At 40.1% G+C, this 15,956-nt stretch overlaps 1 protein-coding gene across 1 annotated transcript in view; it reads right to left on the bottom strand.

The window, feature by feature from the left end:
• Hsd17b4 (hydroxysteroid 17-beta dehydrogenase 4) overlaps positions 1–15,956 on the bottom strand; it is a 70,825-nt gene that overhangs the window by 14,434 nt on the left and 40,435 nt on the right. Inside the window, exons 14-20 of the mRNA XM_034518411.2 lie at positions 13,832–13,883; positions 10,142–10,213; positions 8,801–8,904; positions 7,480–7,545; positions 4,169–4,238; positions 3,359–3,465; positions 2,238–2,324 (exon numbers count right to left, since the gene is read on the bottom strand). Of these exons, the coding sequence (XP_034374302.1) occupies positions 2,238–2,324; positions 3,359–3,465; positions 4,169–4,238; positions 7,480–7,545; positions 8,801–8,904; positions 10,142–10,213; positions 13,832–13,883 (558 nt within the window). The remainder of the gene's footprint in view (positions 1–2,237; positions 2,325–3,358; positions 3,466–4,168; positions 4,239–7,479; positions 7,546–8,800; positions 8,905–10,141; positions 10,214–13,831; positions 13,884–15,956) is intronic.

Raw genomic sequence — 15,956 nt, forward strand, 5'->3', positions numbered from 1 at the left:
CTCAGCCTGAGTCCTACATGTCATACCATTCCTATGACTATTCCCACATAAAAAGAACACTGGAAGCCAAGGCTTGTAATCCTAGTGCCTGAAAGGCCAAAGCAAAAGAACTGCAAGTTCACAGCATGACGTGTCATGGACTAAGGCAGCACATTTCTGTACATACTGTGCTATGACAAGACACTGTCTCAAAAGAAAAATGGAATTACAATATAGACAATAAGTTTCTAAAAGTTAAGGTAGCAACTTTGATTTTAACTAATCTCCCTTGACTACTTCCCTTCATGCTTGAAAGGAGGGGGGAAATACCTTCCCAACAATTTTTCTTTAAAAAAAAAAATACAGTAAAAAGCACAGGCACAATTAATGAAAAAACAAAATACACTTTAGCAAATTGCTTTTTTGTAGGCACATAAGTATAGAGTTCTAAAATATTTGCTTAAAATGTTTCCTAAAATACAGTGGAAAGGAGGGAGTCAAGGTAGGAGTCTTCTATATCCCTATTATTACTGGGGAAGGAACAAATACTCTGAGGAGAGAAAGCATTTTAGAGTCTAAAATGGAAAATGCATTACATTTAGGCGTTATTTCTCAGCTCTTTAAGTTGGCATAAACTGCACATGTTCTGTTCATGCTAGCACTGTATGAAAATAAAACCTTCAACATAGCATGCAGAATCATGGTCCAAGCCTTTTGGAGTTCATGTTCTTTCCTCCCTTCATGGTGCTAGGGACTGAGCCCAGGGCCTAGTGAACAACAGTCACTAAGCTACATTCCCAGCCTGTTTGTGCATGCTAATTATCAAATAATATTCTGAACTCTATGGCTTGGGGTATACAGTTGTTAGCTAACTGGGCAACACCCTGGGTTCAATCCTAACACCCATCCCTAGTATCCTGGCTCCACCACAAACATTTGAGGGCGTTGAACAGGAAGCAATGATTTCAAGTGAAATAAGTTTTCAGAGGAAGCCAGGGTGTGCATAAGTGGAAACAAGGATAGAGTCTGAGGGACTACATGAGCTGCGCTTGGTGGTGCATATGTGCAATGCTACCACATTGAAGGCAGAGGCAGGAGGATCACAAGTTCTAACAGGGCAGCCTGGGCTACAGACTAAGAGTCTGTTTAAATTACAAAAAGAAAAAAAATATCGGAGAGATTGCCCCTGAGGATAAGGCAGCACTTACACTGAAGCCTTTAATACAGAAGAAATCTGCAAAATAAAACAAATGATATCCCTAATGCATGAAAATGTTGCCAGCAGCAGGAAGGCATTAATACTAAAGCAGAATTCTGCCAACTTACCAGTTCCTAAAGGACCAAACAATGCATGAGAAGAAGCCCTGAGATGGATGTATGGAGCTGCACGGAGCTGCACGTGTATGCCTGCTAAAGAGCTCTGTGTGGCCGTCAGCAAGTCATCGCCAACAACAAGCTTTCCTAAGGAACCTAGGTTTTCTTGTATTTCAACAGTAGAGTTATTGTTGAAAGTTGCTACTGAAGACAACAGTGTTTACAGAATCTCCATAAACAAAAGCTTAGTGTCACTGCTGGAGTTCCCAAGCCTGCTCCTGTACACAGTACAGAGGAACCAACAGAAGGCTATTAGCTGCTTGGCTGTGGCAACAAAATTGTTCTTTACACTGCTGGTAATGGAACAATGTTTTAGTCCCGTTAGTGCTTTTCTGGAGCATCACTAAGTCTCCCTCAAAGTTACTTAAACCAACACATGAGCTTATTGGCTTGACAGCCATTCATTATGCCCAGGCTCTAGGATACAAGATGTTAGTTACAGATTTCTGTGTCATCAAAAGCACATGGTTTCTGTCCACTGTTTTCTAGCACACAAATAGCTGCTCCTAGAACTCAGCAAAAATTTGGTTAGAAGGCCTTTCCTGTTAGACGAGATAAACTGCTGTTCTGATTCTCTTGAGCGAAGCTGCAAAATCTTTCATTAGAGAGAGAAATAAAATTTAAAAGGTATATGTGGAATCTGTTTCAACTAAAAGTCAGCATTAACTTTAAAAGTACTCCCAAGCTTCTCTCTCAAAGATTCCTAATACTAACCACAAAAATGCAAGCAGAGAACAAACTGACACTGTGTGGAGAGGAGGTCACAAAGTACACAGTCCGACTCTATAACGGTGTGTGGTGAGGTCATAAAGCATACAGTCCAACACTATGACAGTGTGTGGTGAGGAGGTCACAAAGTACATACGTCTGACTCTGATTCATACCTTGGTTTGAAAATGAATTCTGTTTCCCTCCTTCCACATCTCAGTTTGTAGAGTTTGTCCTGGATACACTGGTTTGGCAAAACGAACCTATTAAAATATTAAGAGTTTTGTGTTAAAGATATTTTTAAATGAAATTCTTTTACTTGTCAGAGAAATTTCTGAGGTCAGCCTAAAAGGAAAATATTAGAGATTTAAATATATTAAGCTTTATAGAAGATACCAAAAATACAGAAAATTCATAAGGAACAGTCACTGAGAGTCATGTGCACATACACATGACTTTTCTCTCAAAACAAGAGACTCAGGGCTGTGAACACAGCTTCCTGGCAGAGAGCCTGCCTAGCATATGTGAAGCCCTAAATTCAATTTTCAACATTGGAAAAAAGAAAAGGAAAAAGCAGCATCAGTAAGCAGCATTTGCTCAAGACAAATCAAAACCCAAAACCATAATCCTATAAGGTAGTGACTCAGGCAGCCACCAGAACAACTTTACAGACTCACAGTAGTACTAATTACTCAGGGCTGAAGGCGCCGGTGAGAGCGCACAGCCAAGTTTTAGAGCAGGATCGTTTATGTCACTGTGTGAATCTATACATGGATTACTGAATTAAAGAAAATAACTGTTTCAAACGAAGACCATGAAAATAATGAGTGTTATTAAGGGCCAGGCATCAGGAATAAATCTTCACTCTTGCACTGAATAAACTAATAAAGAGTTTTAAGCTATTTGACATGGCCATACATGCCTTTCATGTATACATCTTTTGGCCTAGACAAAACTATTGTTAGGTGGAGACATTTTCCTTTGTTACTAACAAAGTGAGCAAACAGTAAAATCTTGAAATCGACTCAGAAGCACAAAACTGCAAACACTAAGTCCAGTCAGTGCTGTCATGAGAGTTCAGACCCAGCCTCCTAACATCTTTTGTTAGGCAAGTGTTGAGCTTCAAAAGTACACGTGCAGAGGCCAGGAAGCAGTGACATGCACCTTTAATCTCAGGAGACAGAGCCAGGAGGATCTCTGAGTTTGAGGCCAACCTGGTCTACAGAGCAAATTCCAGGGCAGCCAGTGCTACATAGAGAAACCCCATCCCTCAAAAATATGCAAGACACATATGTACCTTAATTGCCTTGAATCTTGATACATCATTATCTGCAAACTTCTGTAAAACATGCCTGGCAGAAAATCCAAAGGTACATAATCCGTGTAATATGGGCTTCTCAAAACCTAAGAAAATTTAGATAATTTTTATAGATGAAAAATGGTATATCTAAATATATATATATATATATATATATATATATATATATTCAGTATTTTTATGTCTTTTAAACTGCAATAGCATGAATTATAAACTATACTATGTATTTAAAAAATAACAGAACATGCCAGGAGAAATGCCACCACCTTTTATCACAGCACTGGGGACACAGAAGTAGGTGGAGCTCTCTAAGTTCAAGGCCAGCCTGGCCTCCTAGCAAGTTCTAGGCTAGCCAGGGCTACATATTGAAACTCTATTTCAAGAAAAAGTTTTATAAATAGTATTTCCTAGGGAAAATTTAAAGTAAAAACAGCAAAAAATATTTTTGAAAAACATGAAATAAATATACAAAGGCTAGGAACACAAAGAACTATTTCACTTCATTTTGTTTGAAACAAACCAAGTGGGTGGCTGCATACATAGCTCACACTGTTCCCCAACGCCTCAACCTTGACTCCAGCAGCAGAAGCCTCGCTCCACCATCTGAATTTCAAGTGAACCACACAGAATTTTCTGAATACTTCCTACTTTTCTATAGCCTTTGAATAAATATGAGCGCTATCTTTTAGAAGCTATTCAAGTTGCCAGTTGTGAGTAGCGTTCTCTTTAAACAGATAGTTAGTAAACTGAGCTAATGTTTTTCAGTGACTCCCATCATTTACAACTCACCGGCAATGCTTGCAAAGCTCGGGTCAATGTGTAAAGGATTCCAGTCTCCACTGAGGCGGTACAGAGCAGCCTGCAAAGAAAGTACACTGTACTCAGTGTTTGCTGAGGAAGCAGTAAGTGTAGGACAGGAAGCATGACCAGCTACTGATTAAAATGCATAATGTACCTAAACCCAGGCTGTGATCTAAAAGACAACTCATTTTTACATAACCAAGATTATCTGTAACTAAGCTTTAATAAGGTCTTTTGCTGCAATCAGTAGAGGGAGGGATAAGGTAATAGGAAAACAAGGCAAGAATTACACACCACTGCCTAAGGGAAAGGGAAACGCGATGTGGATAGGTAAAGGTTTAAAGTCTCTTTATGCCAATTTTCTTTTTTTTTTTTTTTTAATTTGAAGTCTATAACATAATCCTGGCAGATAAACAACAAAGACGTCTCACAAACTTTCATCTCTCTGCCACACTAAATCCTGAATATGCCCTGCAAGAAAACAAACCGAACAGAACAGCCCGCCAGTGTGACTCAGTGTATGCAAAGCTCAGATTCTCACACTACTAATTTACACAGGTCAGGCAGGATTAGCAGGAAAATGCAGGTAATAGCAGGGAAAGCCTTCATCCTTTCTGGTATTGAAACTGTGCAGTTTTCAATCTAGCGTGCTCTCCAGGGCTAGGGGAAGAACTTCAGCAGGCAGCTGGATATACAATAGTCTTTATAAAAAGCTTGTTACACAGTCAGTGTCGGACCTGCTTCAAGATCTTCTCCTTAACGAGTCTCATTCTGAGAAAGTTTTCTCAGTGGCTCAGTATTCCTTCCTGTGGACTGTTCTAAATACAAGATTATGTGTATTAGAAAATTAAATGTTTTTTTTTTCCAAAAGCAGTATACAAACAGTAAACACTAGAAAAATATGCACTATTATGTATACAATGAAAAAAAGACACATCTCCAGGCCACAGAGGGAAGTTGTCAGACATAAGCTACATAATGGGCTGTGATGGGGCCTGGGTATCAGTGATGTGCAAGACTCTTCACCAGGGAGAACCTTGAGTTTCTCACTGAGAAAAATAAAACAGGAGGCCGAGTGGGCTCACTTTAAAAGAACAACTGGAGAAATTAAATGAGATAAAACCCATGGGTGTTGCCTCAGTGAACATCAGCAATTTCTGAAGCATTTTACAAGATTTAGCAACAACATAACCCAACAAAGTCTTTGATTAGTACTCGATTAGGTTTCCAGTCCTGCTCCACACACAGGACTGGAAAGGCACATGACTGTAGATGGAAGCCCAAGAAAGTCCACTCTTTTAGAGAACAGGATCAAACAAAAATTGCTGCCTGGGAAACAAAAAGCACCAAGGGGGAACTTGAGGTCCTGCAAGATACAGAAAGCTAAAACTCCTTTTCAAAGTAGAGCACTTGCCTACAGTACTCCTGAAACATCCTCCGTTAGGAGGGAACAAATGGAACTTAGCTGTGCAGAAAGAATGTACCAGCTCTGAAGTAGCAATCCTGGAGTCAAGCCATCTGTATGAACAGCATGCACAGCGGTAAACAGACCCTCAGCATTGTGCTCGCTGCTGACGACAGAGCTCTCCAGCCAGTGTGCTGGATCGTTTTCTGTCTTTCTCCCAATACTCTCCCCCTATCTTTTCAGCTCTGGCCCTTGTTTTCATTTTCTTTTTTTCTTAGATTGATTTATTTTTACTCTATATCTATGAGTACTTTGGCTGCATGTATGTCATGCACCACATGCATACCTTGTGCCCACAAAGGCCAGAAGAAGGTGTATTGGATCCCCTGGTACTGGAGTTTAAAAAAAGAAAAAGGTTGTGAGCACCACAGAGATGCTAGTAATTAAACCTGGGTTCTCTGGAAAAGCAGCCGGTGCTCTTAACCCAAGCCGCCTCTCCAGCACCCGGCATTTTCTTCCTCGGTCTCTCAACCTATTCCTAACTCCTGTTTCATTTTCATTGCTGTCTTTCACCTCCCATCTGCATCCCTCTCATGGATCCTACAGGGATGCACTACTTATGCCTTCTCAGAGCATCTAACATTGCGTGTCCGTCTGCCCTTCCAGTCTCTAGCCTAACACCAGTCTGTACTTGGCTGCTTCCATCATCTTATCAGTGTCTGTTAGTCCTCTTAGTTAGATGAAGCTCCTCCATGTGGAATGTTCTTTTAGAAGAACAAACATCTGCTTCTTGAGAATAATGCCCCATTTCTTCCCTGCTCTGGAGGAATCTGATGCCTATCTAACCATCTTCTATGGAAAGTTACCTCACCATTGTCTTTAAGGCCCTCAAGATTATTTTCTTCATCTTTAAAGTCTAAAGATTTGACCAGGATCCATCTCAGGGCTACTTATTAAAAATTAGCATTCTCTGATAGCTATGCAAGTGACCCAGATAGTCCTACCAAGCATCTGTGATATTTTCAATTTTTTAGCCCCACAAAGAGATGGCCTAAACCTGAAAGCGTCCCCCAAAAGGAGACCTGGTTTTGAGGTCATATCTGTTTTCAATTTAGCATGGAAACATTTTGTAAAATATAAACAATTACATTTGAACAAAAAGTACAAGCTACTTAATAACTGAAATCCTAACAGTATAATTAGTATTAGACATGTATCTGGTGAAACTAGTTTGTTTCTCATTCTCAAACACAATGCCTGGTATTGAGAGCTGTTTTTTGTTGGGTCTTTTCCATGTCTCACTGCATAGAAATCTTTACTTTCCATGAAACATCTGTTTTACTTGTACAGTCAAGTATCTGCCAGTGAGAAAACTCTCCTATGGACATTTAACAGCATGTCTGAGAAGTGCCATGTGTAGTTGCCATTTGCTTACTGACTAAAAACTTACTGATATGTATAAACCCCAGCACAAAGTTCCTGCTCTAACAGCACAAGTCTGCCAGCTTTGGTACAGCCCTGCTCATGCACACTGCCTTCCATTACTCGGCAGCGTAAAGCTGGCTTCACCTGTCACGCACCACACATCTCGCCTACACTCTTGCTATCATCACCTCTCAACCTCTTCCCTGACAGACTGAAGCCCTTCACCCCAGAGGAGGGAGCATCCATAGACCACCCTTCTGCAAAGCCAGTCATTGCTTTCAAGCCCTTCTGCATTTCACTCCAAAAGATGACCCTCCTCTGAGAACTTATTCTACAAACCAAAGCCTGGTATTTAATTTTTTGCTGCTTGGAAGAAGACGCCTGAGTTACTCCACTAAAGACACACAAAAGTACAGGATGTCCAGACTTTAACATCATTCCATCAGCTAGGTGGACTAGCTCCTCTCACCTGATTCAGTGAGGTGGTATCTCTCAGTACAGCATCTGGAGGTCGGTTTGGTACAACTACAGCTGCCTGGAATCAAAGGACACTGTGCATCAACTTAAATACATGTGATTCTCTTGCAAAAACTGACATCCAATAAACAACCATGTATCAATAAACTATGAAAACTGAATAAAGAGGGTTTTTTAACATTTTATGTTCTGAGAAAAATGATATTTAAAATTTCATAACTTTTAGCCTTTTATAAATCATAATTTCCCTGAAATTATTCTTTTCATTATAAGAAACATTATCAGAACCATTCCCCAGGTCACAGAGGGCAAAAGATAGTTTCTCCTATACAAAAAGATGATGACAACTCTAAGAATTAAACAACTTACATATTTTAATTTTCCATGTTAACAAAGTAATACAGTTTGTCAAGTCTTTAAAGTTCAATTTGTATTATTAATTATTGGAGAGGAGGCACACAGGAATGCAGGCACACATGAAGTCCAGAGATATCAGATACCCCTATAATTAGTTACACTGTATTGTATTCAAACAGCTATATCAATGTTTTAGTATATAGAAATAAAATATTGTCACTGTTACATAAATTTTATACAATAAAGTCAGCTTTTCTAATTACAGTGTTGATAATTTTTCATTATGAAATGCCAAGCTAAGATATTATCAAATTTATCCAGTGGGAGGATAGAAGGGATCGGTAGGGAAGGGGGAGGAGAGCCACCACAGAAAACCCATTCATAGACTAGTGAGTCAGTCTTGTAGAAGAATGAAGAATACTGGGTGTGGTGGCTCATTCCTGGGAAGCTGAGGCAGGAGGACTGCTACAAGTCTGAAGTCAGCTTTCTCTATAGAATTACACTTAAGTCTTAAAAATATCAAAAGAGGACTGGGCTGGAGAGACAGCTCAGCAGATAGCATATGTACTGCTCTTGCAGGGGACTAACATTCAGTTTCCAGGACCCACCACGACCAAGAGGAGTCTGATGCTTCTATGTCCCTCAGACACCTGTACATACACATAATTAAAATTAAAAAAAAAAAAACTGAAAGTAAACAGTGGTCATCAGACAGGAAAGAGATGATGGAAGTCATCCTCTTCCATGGTCAAGAACCAGCCAGAGTGGCCAAGTCAGTAGAGCAGGTGCAAGTCAAATAATCTATATCAAAAGTATGAAATTCCCAATACATACAAACAGTTGATGTTTGAAGATATGCAAATGCTTTTTCTGCCTTATAGATTAAATACATATACTGAACTGCTATAATATGCCCCATAAAGATGTACAAATATAATACCTTTAAAAAGTCTTACTTTGAGTTTTTCTGATGTCCGTTTTCCACCAAAGCCCCCAGAGCCAACAACAAAGATAGAGAACTGATTATAACATATAAGTTCCTTCCCAGAATAAGAATAGACTATAAAAGAAGCAAAGGGGAAAAATAATTATTATACGAGATCTGCCCAGATAATGAAGACAGGGTAACCAATTCCTTTAATGGTTTCAAAATAAAATACAGAGCTAAGATGATACTCAGTGAGGGTAGGGTTTGCATAGCTATACTGCAGTGTGTTCATCTCCAGTCTCTGAAGGCAAGAAGAGCTCCCTATCCCTTCACTGTGAACAGTGGGGTTTCTTTATTTACCTCCGAAATCCCCCAACTACCATCTATATTGAATTATCTGCCACAAATGTTTCAAACAACTTCTCTCGAAAATTCAAGCTATTACACTCAAACTCTGAGGTACTATCAAAGCACCAAGGAACAGCATGGACCTAAAGAGCCAGTGACCGGGGATGGGGACAGAAGAGCCGCCTGGGGCGAGGGAGACGCCCAGAGAATGCCATCCTGCCAGCTTTGTCCACTACTCTATCCCTGGAAAGAAGAGTTCCCAATACAAAAAGGTTCCTCCAAGTGCCGAGATCATTATCACGTGCAACCAATCCACGGCTTCTAATGCATTCTGTATCAATGATATTTCAACTTGCACTGTGTTTACTGGGATACAGCCCCATGAAAGTCCAGGAGTACCGGCATGGCCTCCAGGATTCACCACAGAACCAGCATCAGGCAGAGCAGGCATGTCCACTGTTCTCAGTCGCAAACTTCGCACCTCCACTTCTTTTCTTCTTAAGCTTAAGTGTTTGTACTATGCTTTAGTTTATGTTTAGTAACTAGTGCTCTATTAACTCAACACTTATTAAAAACTATAAGCTTTCTCCTACTGTTATAAACTACTATAAGCCCTTTCGTATTGCAGATAAAATGTGGCAACAGTCTAGAAACCCAACTGCAATGCAAAATAATCAAGTTCCAAATAGCTAACAAAGAGAAGAGCGTCAGTAACTCCACCAGCTGCACCAACTCTACCACAGTGGGCATAATCTTCTGTGACCTGCCCAAGGTCAGGAGGCTCACATTTGTGCCTAGGTTACCTGTTTCACCCACTGACGAGTCCCACCTGCCCTAGCCCCTGAGCCTCAATCTACTGCCCCTCCTCCCTTCTTTTTCTTAAAGAACCCATGAAATTTTAAACTGCTTACTTTGCTTTCTTACAAACTATAAAATGAATACAAACTTCTGAATTATCTCTGTATGTTACATGAAAAGTCTATCAATCTAATGACGTTATTATAAGAATTAAAACTGTTACCATCCATAACAATCACTACGCCAGAGCCTTTATCCAGGATGTCAGCAACAACAGCTTCACATTTTAATTCTCCTAAAATTAAAATAAGATAAATAATTATGTTAAGACATTACAGAATTTACCAGGGTTAGCACCTGAGTCAGCACAATTAAAAAAATTATAGTTTTAAACATTTTCCCCTACCTACTAAAAAAAGAAATTGCGTATACAGAATACTTAAATTGCTAAATTTGAAACATGAATATTTCTGATACAAAAATTTGAGAAACTAATACAGTGACTCAAACTGGAAGGCTTAATTGTCATCTAAGTACTGGGTAAGCACCAGTCTCCTTTACCCCATTCCTTCTCAAATCTCTAGGGCTTCTGTGAAACACTCTCCAAGTAAACTCTTTACTCCTCATTTAACTGGGTAAGCTTTGGGGGAGAATAACAAAAGCCAACACAATGGCAAACAGCAGTTGTGGAACCTTGTGGGACAGAGGCAGTTGGGAAGGGTAGGAAGGAAAGCAGATGAAAGCAGAGGGAGGGAAGATGACCAGAAAGTGCTATATACAAGTTTGAAACTGTCCAAGAAAAGCATTAATTTTTTTAAAACCTGTTTTCTCTTTTTTTTTTCTACACAATAGGGATTAACACCCTGCCCCCAAGCCACACAACATGAGTGTCATCCCTGATTCACAGACAGCATGTCCCTGTTGATACTTGAACTACAGAGACAGTACGTTTTAGGTTAATCCCAAAGTTCAAAGTTCTGAGGATAGCTATTTAGGGATTTAACAGGACAACAGCAAAGGCATTTGCATCTCAGATTCAGTACCATGGCTGCAGAGAGGAGAAAGCCCCTAGTGAAACAGGAATGGAGGTGGAGGACACCTAGGTGAGGGAGAAACAAAGCCAGCAAGAGTGGGAATTCGATGAACAGAAAGAGAAGACTCCAGATTCACAGAGAATCAAATAACTTCTTAAGTGTCTATGGGTGGGAGGTGGGAAATGATAAAAGCAGTACAGAGGCTGACAGGGATACTTTCCAAAACCAATCCTTGAGTCCTCTGTAAAGCCCCGGTGCCTTCAGAACAGAGTCTAGACTTCTTTACCTGAATTTCAAGGACCTATGACAACCCATCTTGTCACTCTGTCTTCTCAAATCTCACTACCCTCCCCAACTGGTCCTTAGGGATGCAAGAACTGTTTTCAGTTTCTCTGAAAGCCTCCACCTCCAGAGTGTGAGGACTAAACCACCATGCCTGGGTTGCATCTTAAATTTTCAGTACACATATTTCCTAAGAGTAATTTTAAAACTGTCTGACAAACACACAAAGACATGACTGAAGACAAAAAAGCTGACAAAAAAATACAACTTGAGGCTAAAGATACAAATGAAATTAAGAAGTTATCTCTAACTTCCTATTCATATTAGTGTAAAATTATAATTATTTGGAGTATATACCTACTCCCTCTTCATATTATAGAATTCTTAAGGACAATATTTAATACACATCTACTTACTTTAACAATGGTTCCCCAAATGAACACACTAGGGTGGGTACATATGAAACATGCAAGAAGGACCTCCATGAAATGACACCATACACACACACACACACACACACACACACACACACGATCTAGAGCCTGGGTGCAGAATTTATATTTCATTAAAATAGCAGGTAGTATATATAATAGCTCAGATAATCCCGACATACAGCCAGGTCAAAGAACAAAAAGCATCTACTGCCTGATATATGCCTTGGAAATGGTAAATATCCCACAGTCAACACTAACTGGGTAGGTACTGTCTCAGACTAACTAAACAGACTAGAATTTTATTCTGCAATATATTGAAACAAATCTATTACATTTTCAAAGCAGTTACAAAGCTCAAAGTTTCAGTAAAATATCAAGGTTTAAGAAAAAACTAAGGTGCAAGCCTAGCTACTTGCTGACCTCTACATTACATGATGTGACAAGATACCAAATCCTTCTTTGTTTGTAACCATCTTAGTTGGCTAAACACACACACACACACACACACACACACACATGAGAGAGAGACAGAGAGAGAAACATTCTGACATCAAAAGAAACACATAAAATTATTGTGAAAGAATAACAATCTGGGGCTGGGTCCATGTTCTCTCATCTGTGGTTCTTGGCTCCAAGTCCTCAGATTCAAGTATACAACATGGAGTGATCAAAGCTAGGAAGTGTAAAGGAATAACTGAGGGGTGTGGGGATGGAAAAGATAGAAAAAGACAAATGGTATGACATGGGACGTGGAATGAAGAAGGGATTCCAGCGGAGCAGGAGGAGGGGATGAGGGCAAACAGCACCAAGGGCATCTGATAAAACCTCAAGGGATCATAGTATTTTCTATTTACCTAAAATTATATACATACATATAAGTGTATGTACACACACACACACACACACAAAACACACATACTTTTTTTAAGGAAGTTAAGTTACTTAGGCTGACAGTGCCACCCATAAGAATCATAAACTAACAAAAACCCTAGTAGTAGGCATGAGAAACCTCCTTTTGAATGGTTGGTCCCAGTAGTCTAAGGGACTCCCAAAACAATATAGATTACAGGTGTAGCCCTTGGTTGCCCTTTGGGGTTTAAAGGTGGACCCCTGTTGTGAAAGACACCACACACTTAGGACCCAGGATTCAGATGATTTTACATGGCTCTTACCTGAAAGCCTGTTTCCTGTATCCTAGCTTCTGTGACTATGCAAACTAGGGAAGCAATTATACAGTTCTACCCAGATGCAACACCTATACACCATGGCAACAGGCAGCATGACAAGGCATGCTTAAAGGTGTAATGAGGGCACTCACAGGTAAGGATCACATAGCATGAGGGAAATCACTCCTGGTACTGGAAACCTAACGAGCTTCCAGGAGCCAGTGAGGTCATGGACATTAGAAAATTACTGCCATTTGCTAGACCAGCATAATGTCTTACTATGTTCTCAATCTTATCCTTATACCCATAGGCAAGTGTAGTTTTCATCACAGAAGCCTCTCTTTACAACAAAGGAAGATCATTACAGAAAACCACAACTGGAGCAATACACAGATCAATGAATGGTGGGGATCCCAGCCCCAACAAATACATCTACATCACAAGATCAAAAGATCAGGAAAACCCAGCCCCATGGAAACATCTACAGCACAGCTCCCCCATCTGTGGCTCAGGGAACATCATGAAAGAGGAAAAAGAAAGATTGAAAGAGCCAGAATTTCAGGAAATCATCTATGAACCAGTCTCTCCTCCATATGACTTCGTGCATTAGACCAGAGCAACAGCACTATCAATGGACATTTTAACACAGTAGGAGGGAATTTTACAGAGTCCCACCCCTAGACAAAGAACTATAAGCAACTACTAACTGTTTGCTTTATGCAAATCAAGATAAACAACCACAGGAACCACATCTGATACATAATCATAATGGCACATATGTTAATACAGATAAACTGATAGTATTAAACCAAAAATTTCACTGTTGATAGAAGACAATTAGGAGATAGTTACTAGTTAACATCATCTACTCAAAGTTTACACATGGAAGTTTCTAGTGTTCTGTTTGGTTGGTCTATGTCAATTTAACACAATGAGATGGTTTAAAAGGTTAACCAGAAAAGTAAAGCACAGTATTAGGCAATTCATATAAACTCACCTGATCGAGGAAGTGGCTTATACAACTCTAAGTACTGCTCCCCATGAAGAACCTATGTTATAACAAATGTAATTTTATTAGCAAAGCTCCTTGTACTAGTTTCTACCTGTGTGTACTGCTAAGCACAGGTGACATTTCACTACCCATACTTGCTGTGTGATCTTTCTCAGTATAGTTTTTGCTTAACCATGCAATATAGAAATAACTAGCATACTAGCATAAAAACAAGCAGATCTTTTGGAGGAGAGAAGATCCAGGAATCCTTATATTGGATCGCTCAGCTGGGCTCTGTTCCAAGTGCTTATAATAATGCCCAGAACACACTGGACATTCAGTAAGTGTCTGCTCAATACCAATGAACCAATGGGCCTGGGCTGGTAACTTCAAAACACACAAACCAAGTAGAGATGACTCAACTAAAACACAAAGATAACCCTTACAAGCATACCCCAAGGCACGGATATGCTTGTTACATACCCATTAATGTCATAATCCATTAACATAATCCATAAACATGAATGTCAACATTCCCTTTGTGCATGTCTCAAAGCGTAGAAACCAAGCACACTGTAAGGGAGAAGCAACCTAAGTTCAGGGTGGCAAACCAGCACATGCAGGGAAACGTGAACATAACCAGTCCAAGTCCCCCACCCTACTATAGTATGGCAGCTTTCAGTCTTCCCACAAACCCAGAAGGAAAGAGGGGAACAAGGGTGTGGGAAACAAATGAAGGAGTGCCTTCCTCACTCTAGCAGCTGCCTTGACACCCTAAGCCAGGAAAACTGAGAAACAAATTTCCAGATGGTGGTTTGATAGGAATGGCCTCCATGTACTTCATGTATTTGAATGTGTGGCCCAGAAGGAATGGCACTATTAGGAGGTGTGGTGTTGTTGGAGGAAATGTTGTCACTGTGGGGACAGGCTGAGGTCTTGTATGCTCAAGCTATGCCCACGGTGGCACAGTCTCTCTCTGCTGCCTTAGGATCAAGATGTAGAACTCTCAGCTCCTCCGGCATGATGTCTGCCTGCACACTACCATGCTTCCTGCCATGATGATAACAGACTAAACCTCTGAAACTGTCAGCCAGTTTATAAGAAGCTACCTTGTTTATAAAGTTTATAAAGCTACCTTGTAAGAGTCACAGTGGTTATGGTGTCTCTTTCTAGCAATAAAACCCTAAGACACTCCCAGTCACAGAATGCGAACATCTTATTAAGCATATAACATGGGAGAGAGATTAGGAAAATCCAGCCCAGGTTAAAAACCCTTTCTTCCAAGTTATCAAATAGTTTAAGAAAATGAGTTCCCATCAACTGCAATAGCAAAGGCACTGGCAATGGGTTGATCAATAGACAGAAATCTGCCCACAGCTGAGTCAGCAATCTGCTGATGGCTGCTGTGAGAAGGGAGCCTGTGGCAGTGACAAGGACTTCAGCTTATACTTTTTTTTTTTTTTTTTTTTTTTTTTTTTGCCCCATATGATTTCTTTTCTTTCTTTAGTTTTTGAGCATTTCATACATGAGTTTTGATCATGTCCATCCCTCCACCTCAGCCCTTCCCTACCCACTCAACTCATGTCTTTTTACTTTAAGCCCAACAAGACCAGTTGATGCTGCCCACATACTTGGATGTGTGGTCTTCAGTTGAAGCCTGGTTAATTTACCAGGCTATACTCAGAAAAAGCTGTCTCTCCTTCTCCCAGCAGCTAACAATTGCCAACAGCTCCATGGCTGGGGGAGGGGAGAGGAATGTGTGTCCAGCTTCTCTTCAGCTGACGCTCTGAATGAGCACGGGCAGTTTGTAGCCCTTTAAACTGAGGAATGGTGTGAACCAGGTATATTCACTCTCTGACTCAGTCTTCCTGTGTGCAGAAGCCTAAACCTAGTTACTTACAATTACAGTAGAGACGGTGATTACACACTGGAGATTGCTACACTCTTCTTGGAATTTGAAACTAACTCTCCCCTCCTTTATTCATGAAAAGAAAAATCAAAAAATATACTAAATCATTATTCCTAAGCCAACCACCATAGTCAATGTATATTCATACTATATAAAAATTGTATGTATGTATGTATGTATGTATGTATATGTGTGTGTATGTGTATAGCTGTGCACAGTAAT

The sequence above is a fragment of the Arvicanthis niloticus genome, chromosome 14, assembly GCF_011762505.2.
Source record: "Arvicanthis niloticus isolate mArvNil1 chromosome 14, mArvNil1.pat.X, whole genome shotgun sequence".
NCBI lineage: Eukaryota > Metazoa > Chordata > Mammalia > Rodentia > Muridae > Arvicanthis > Arvicanthis niloticus.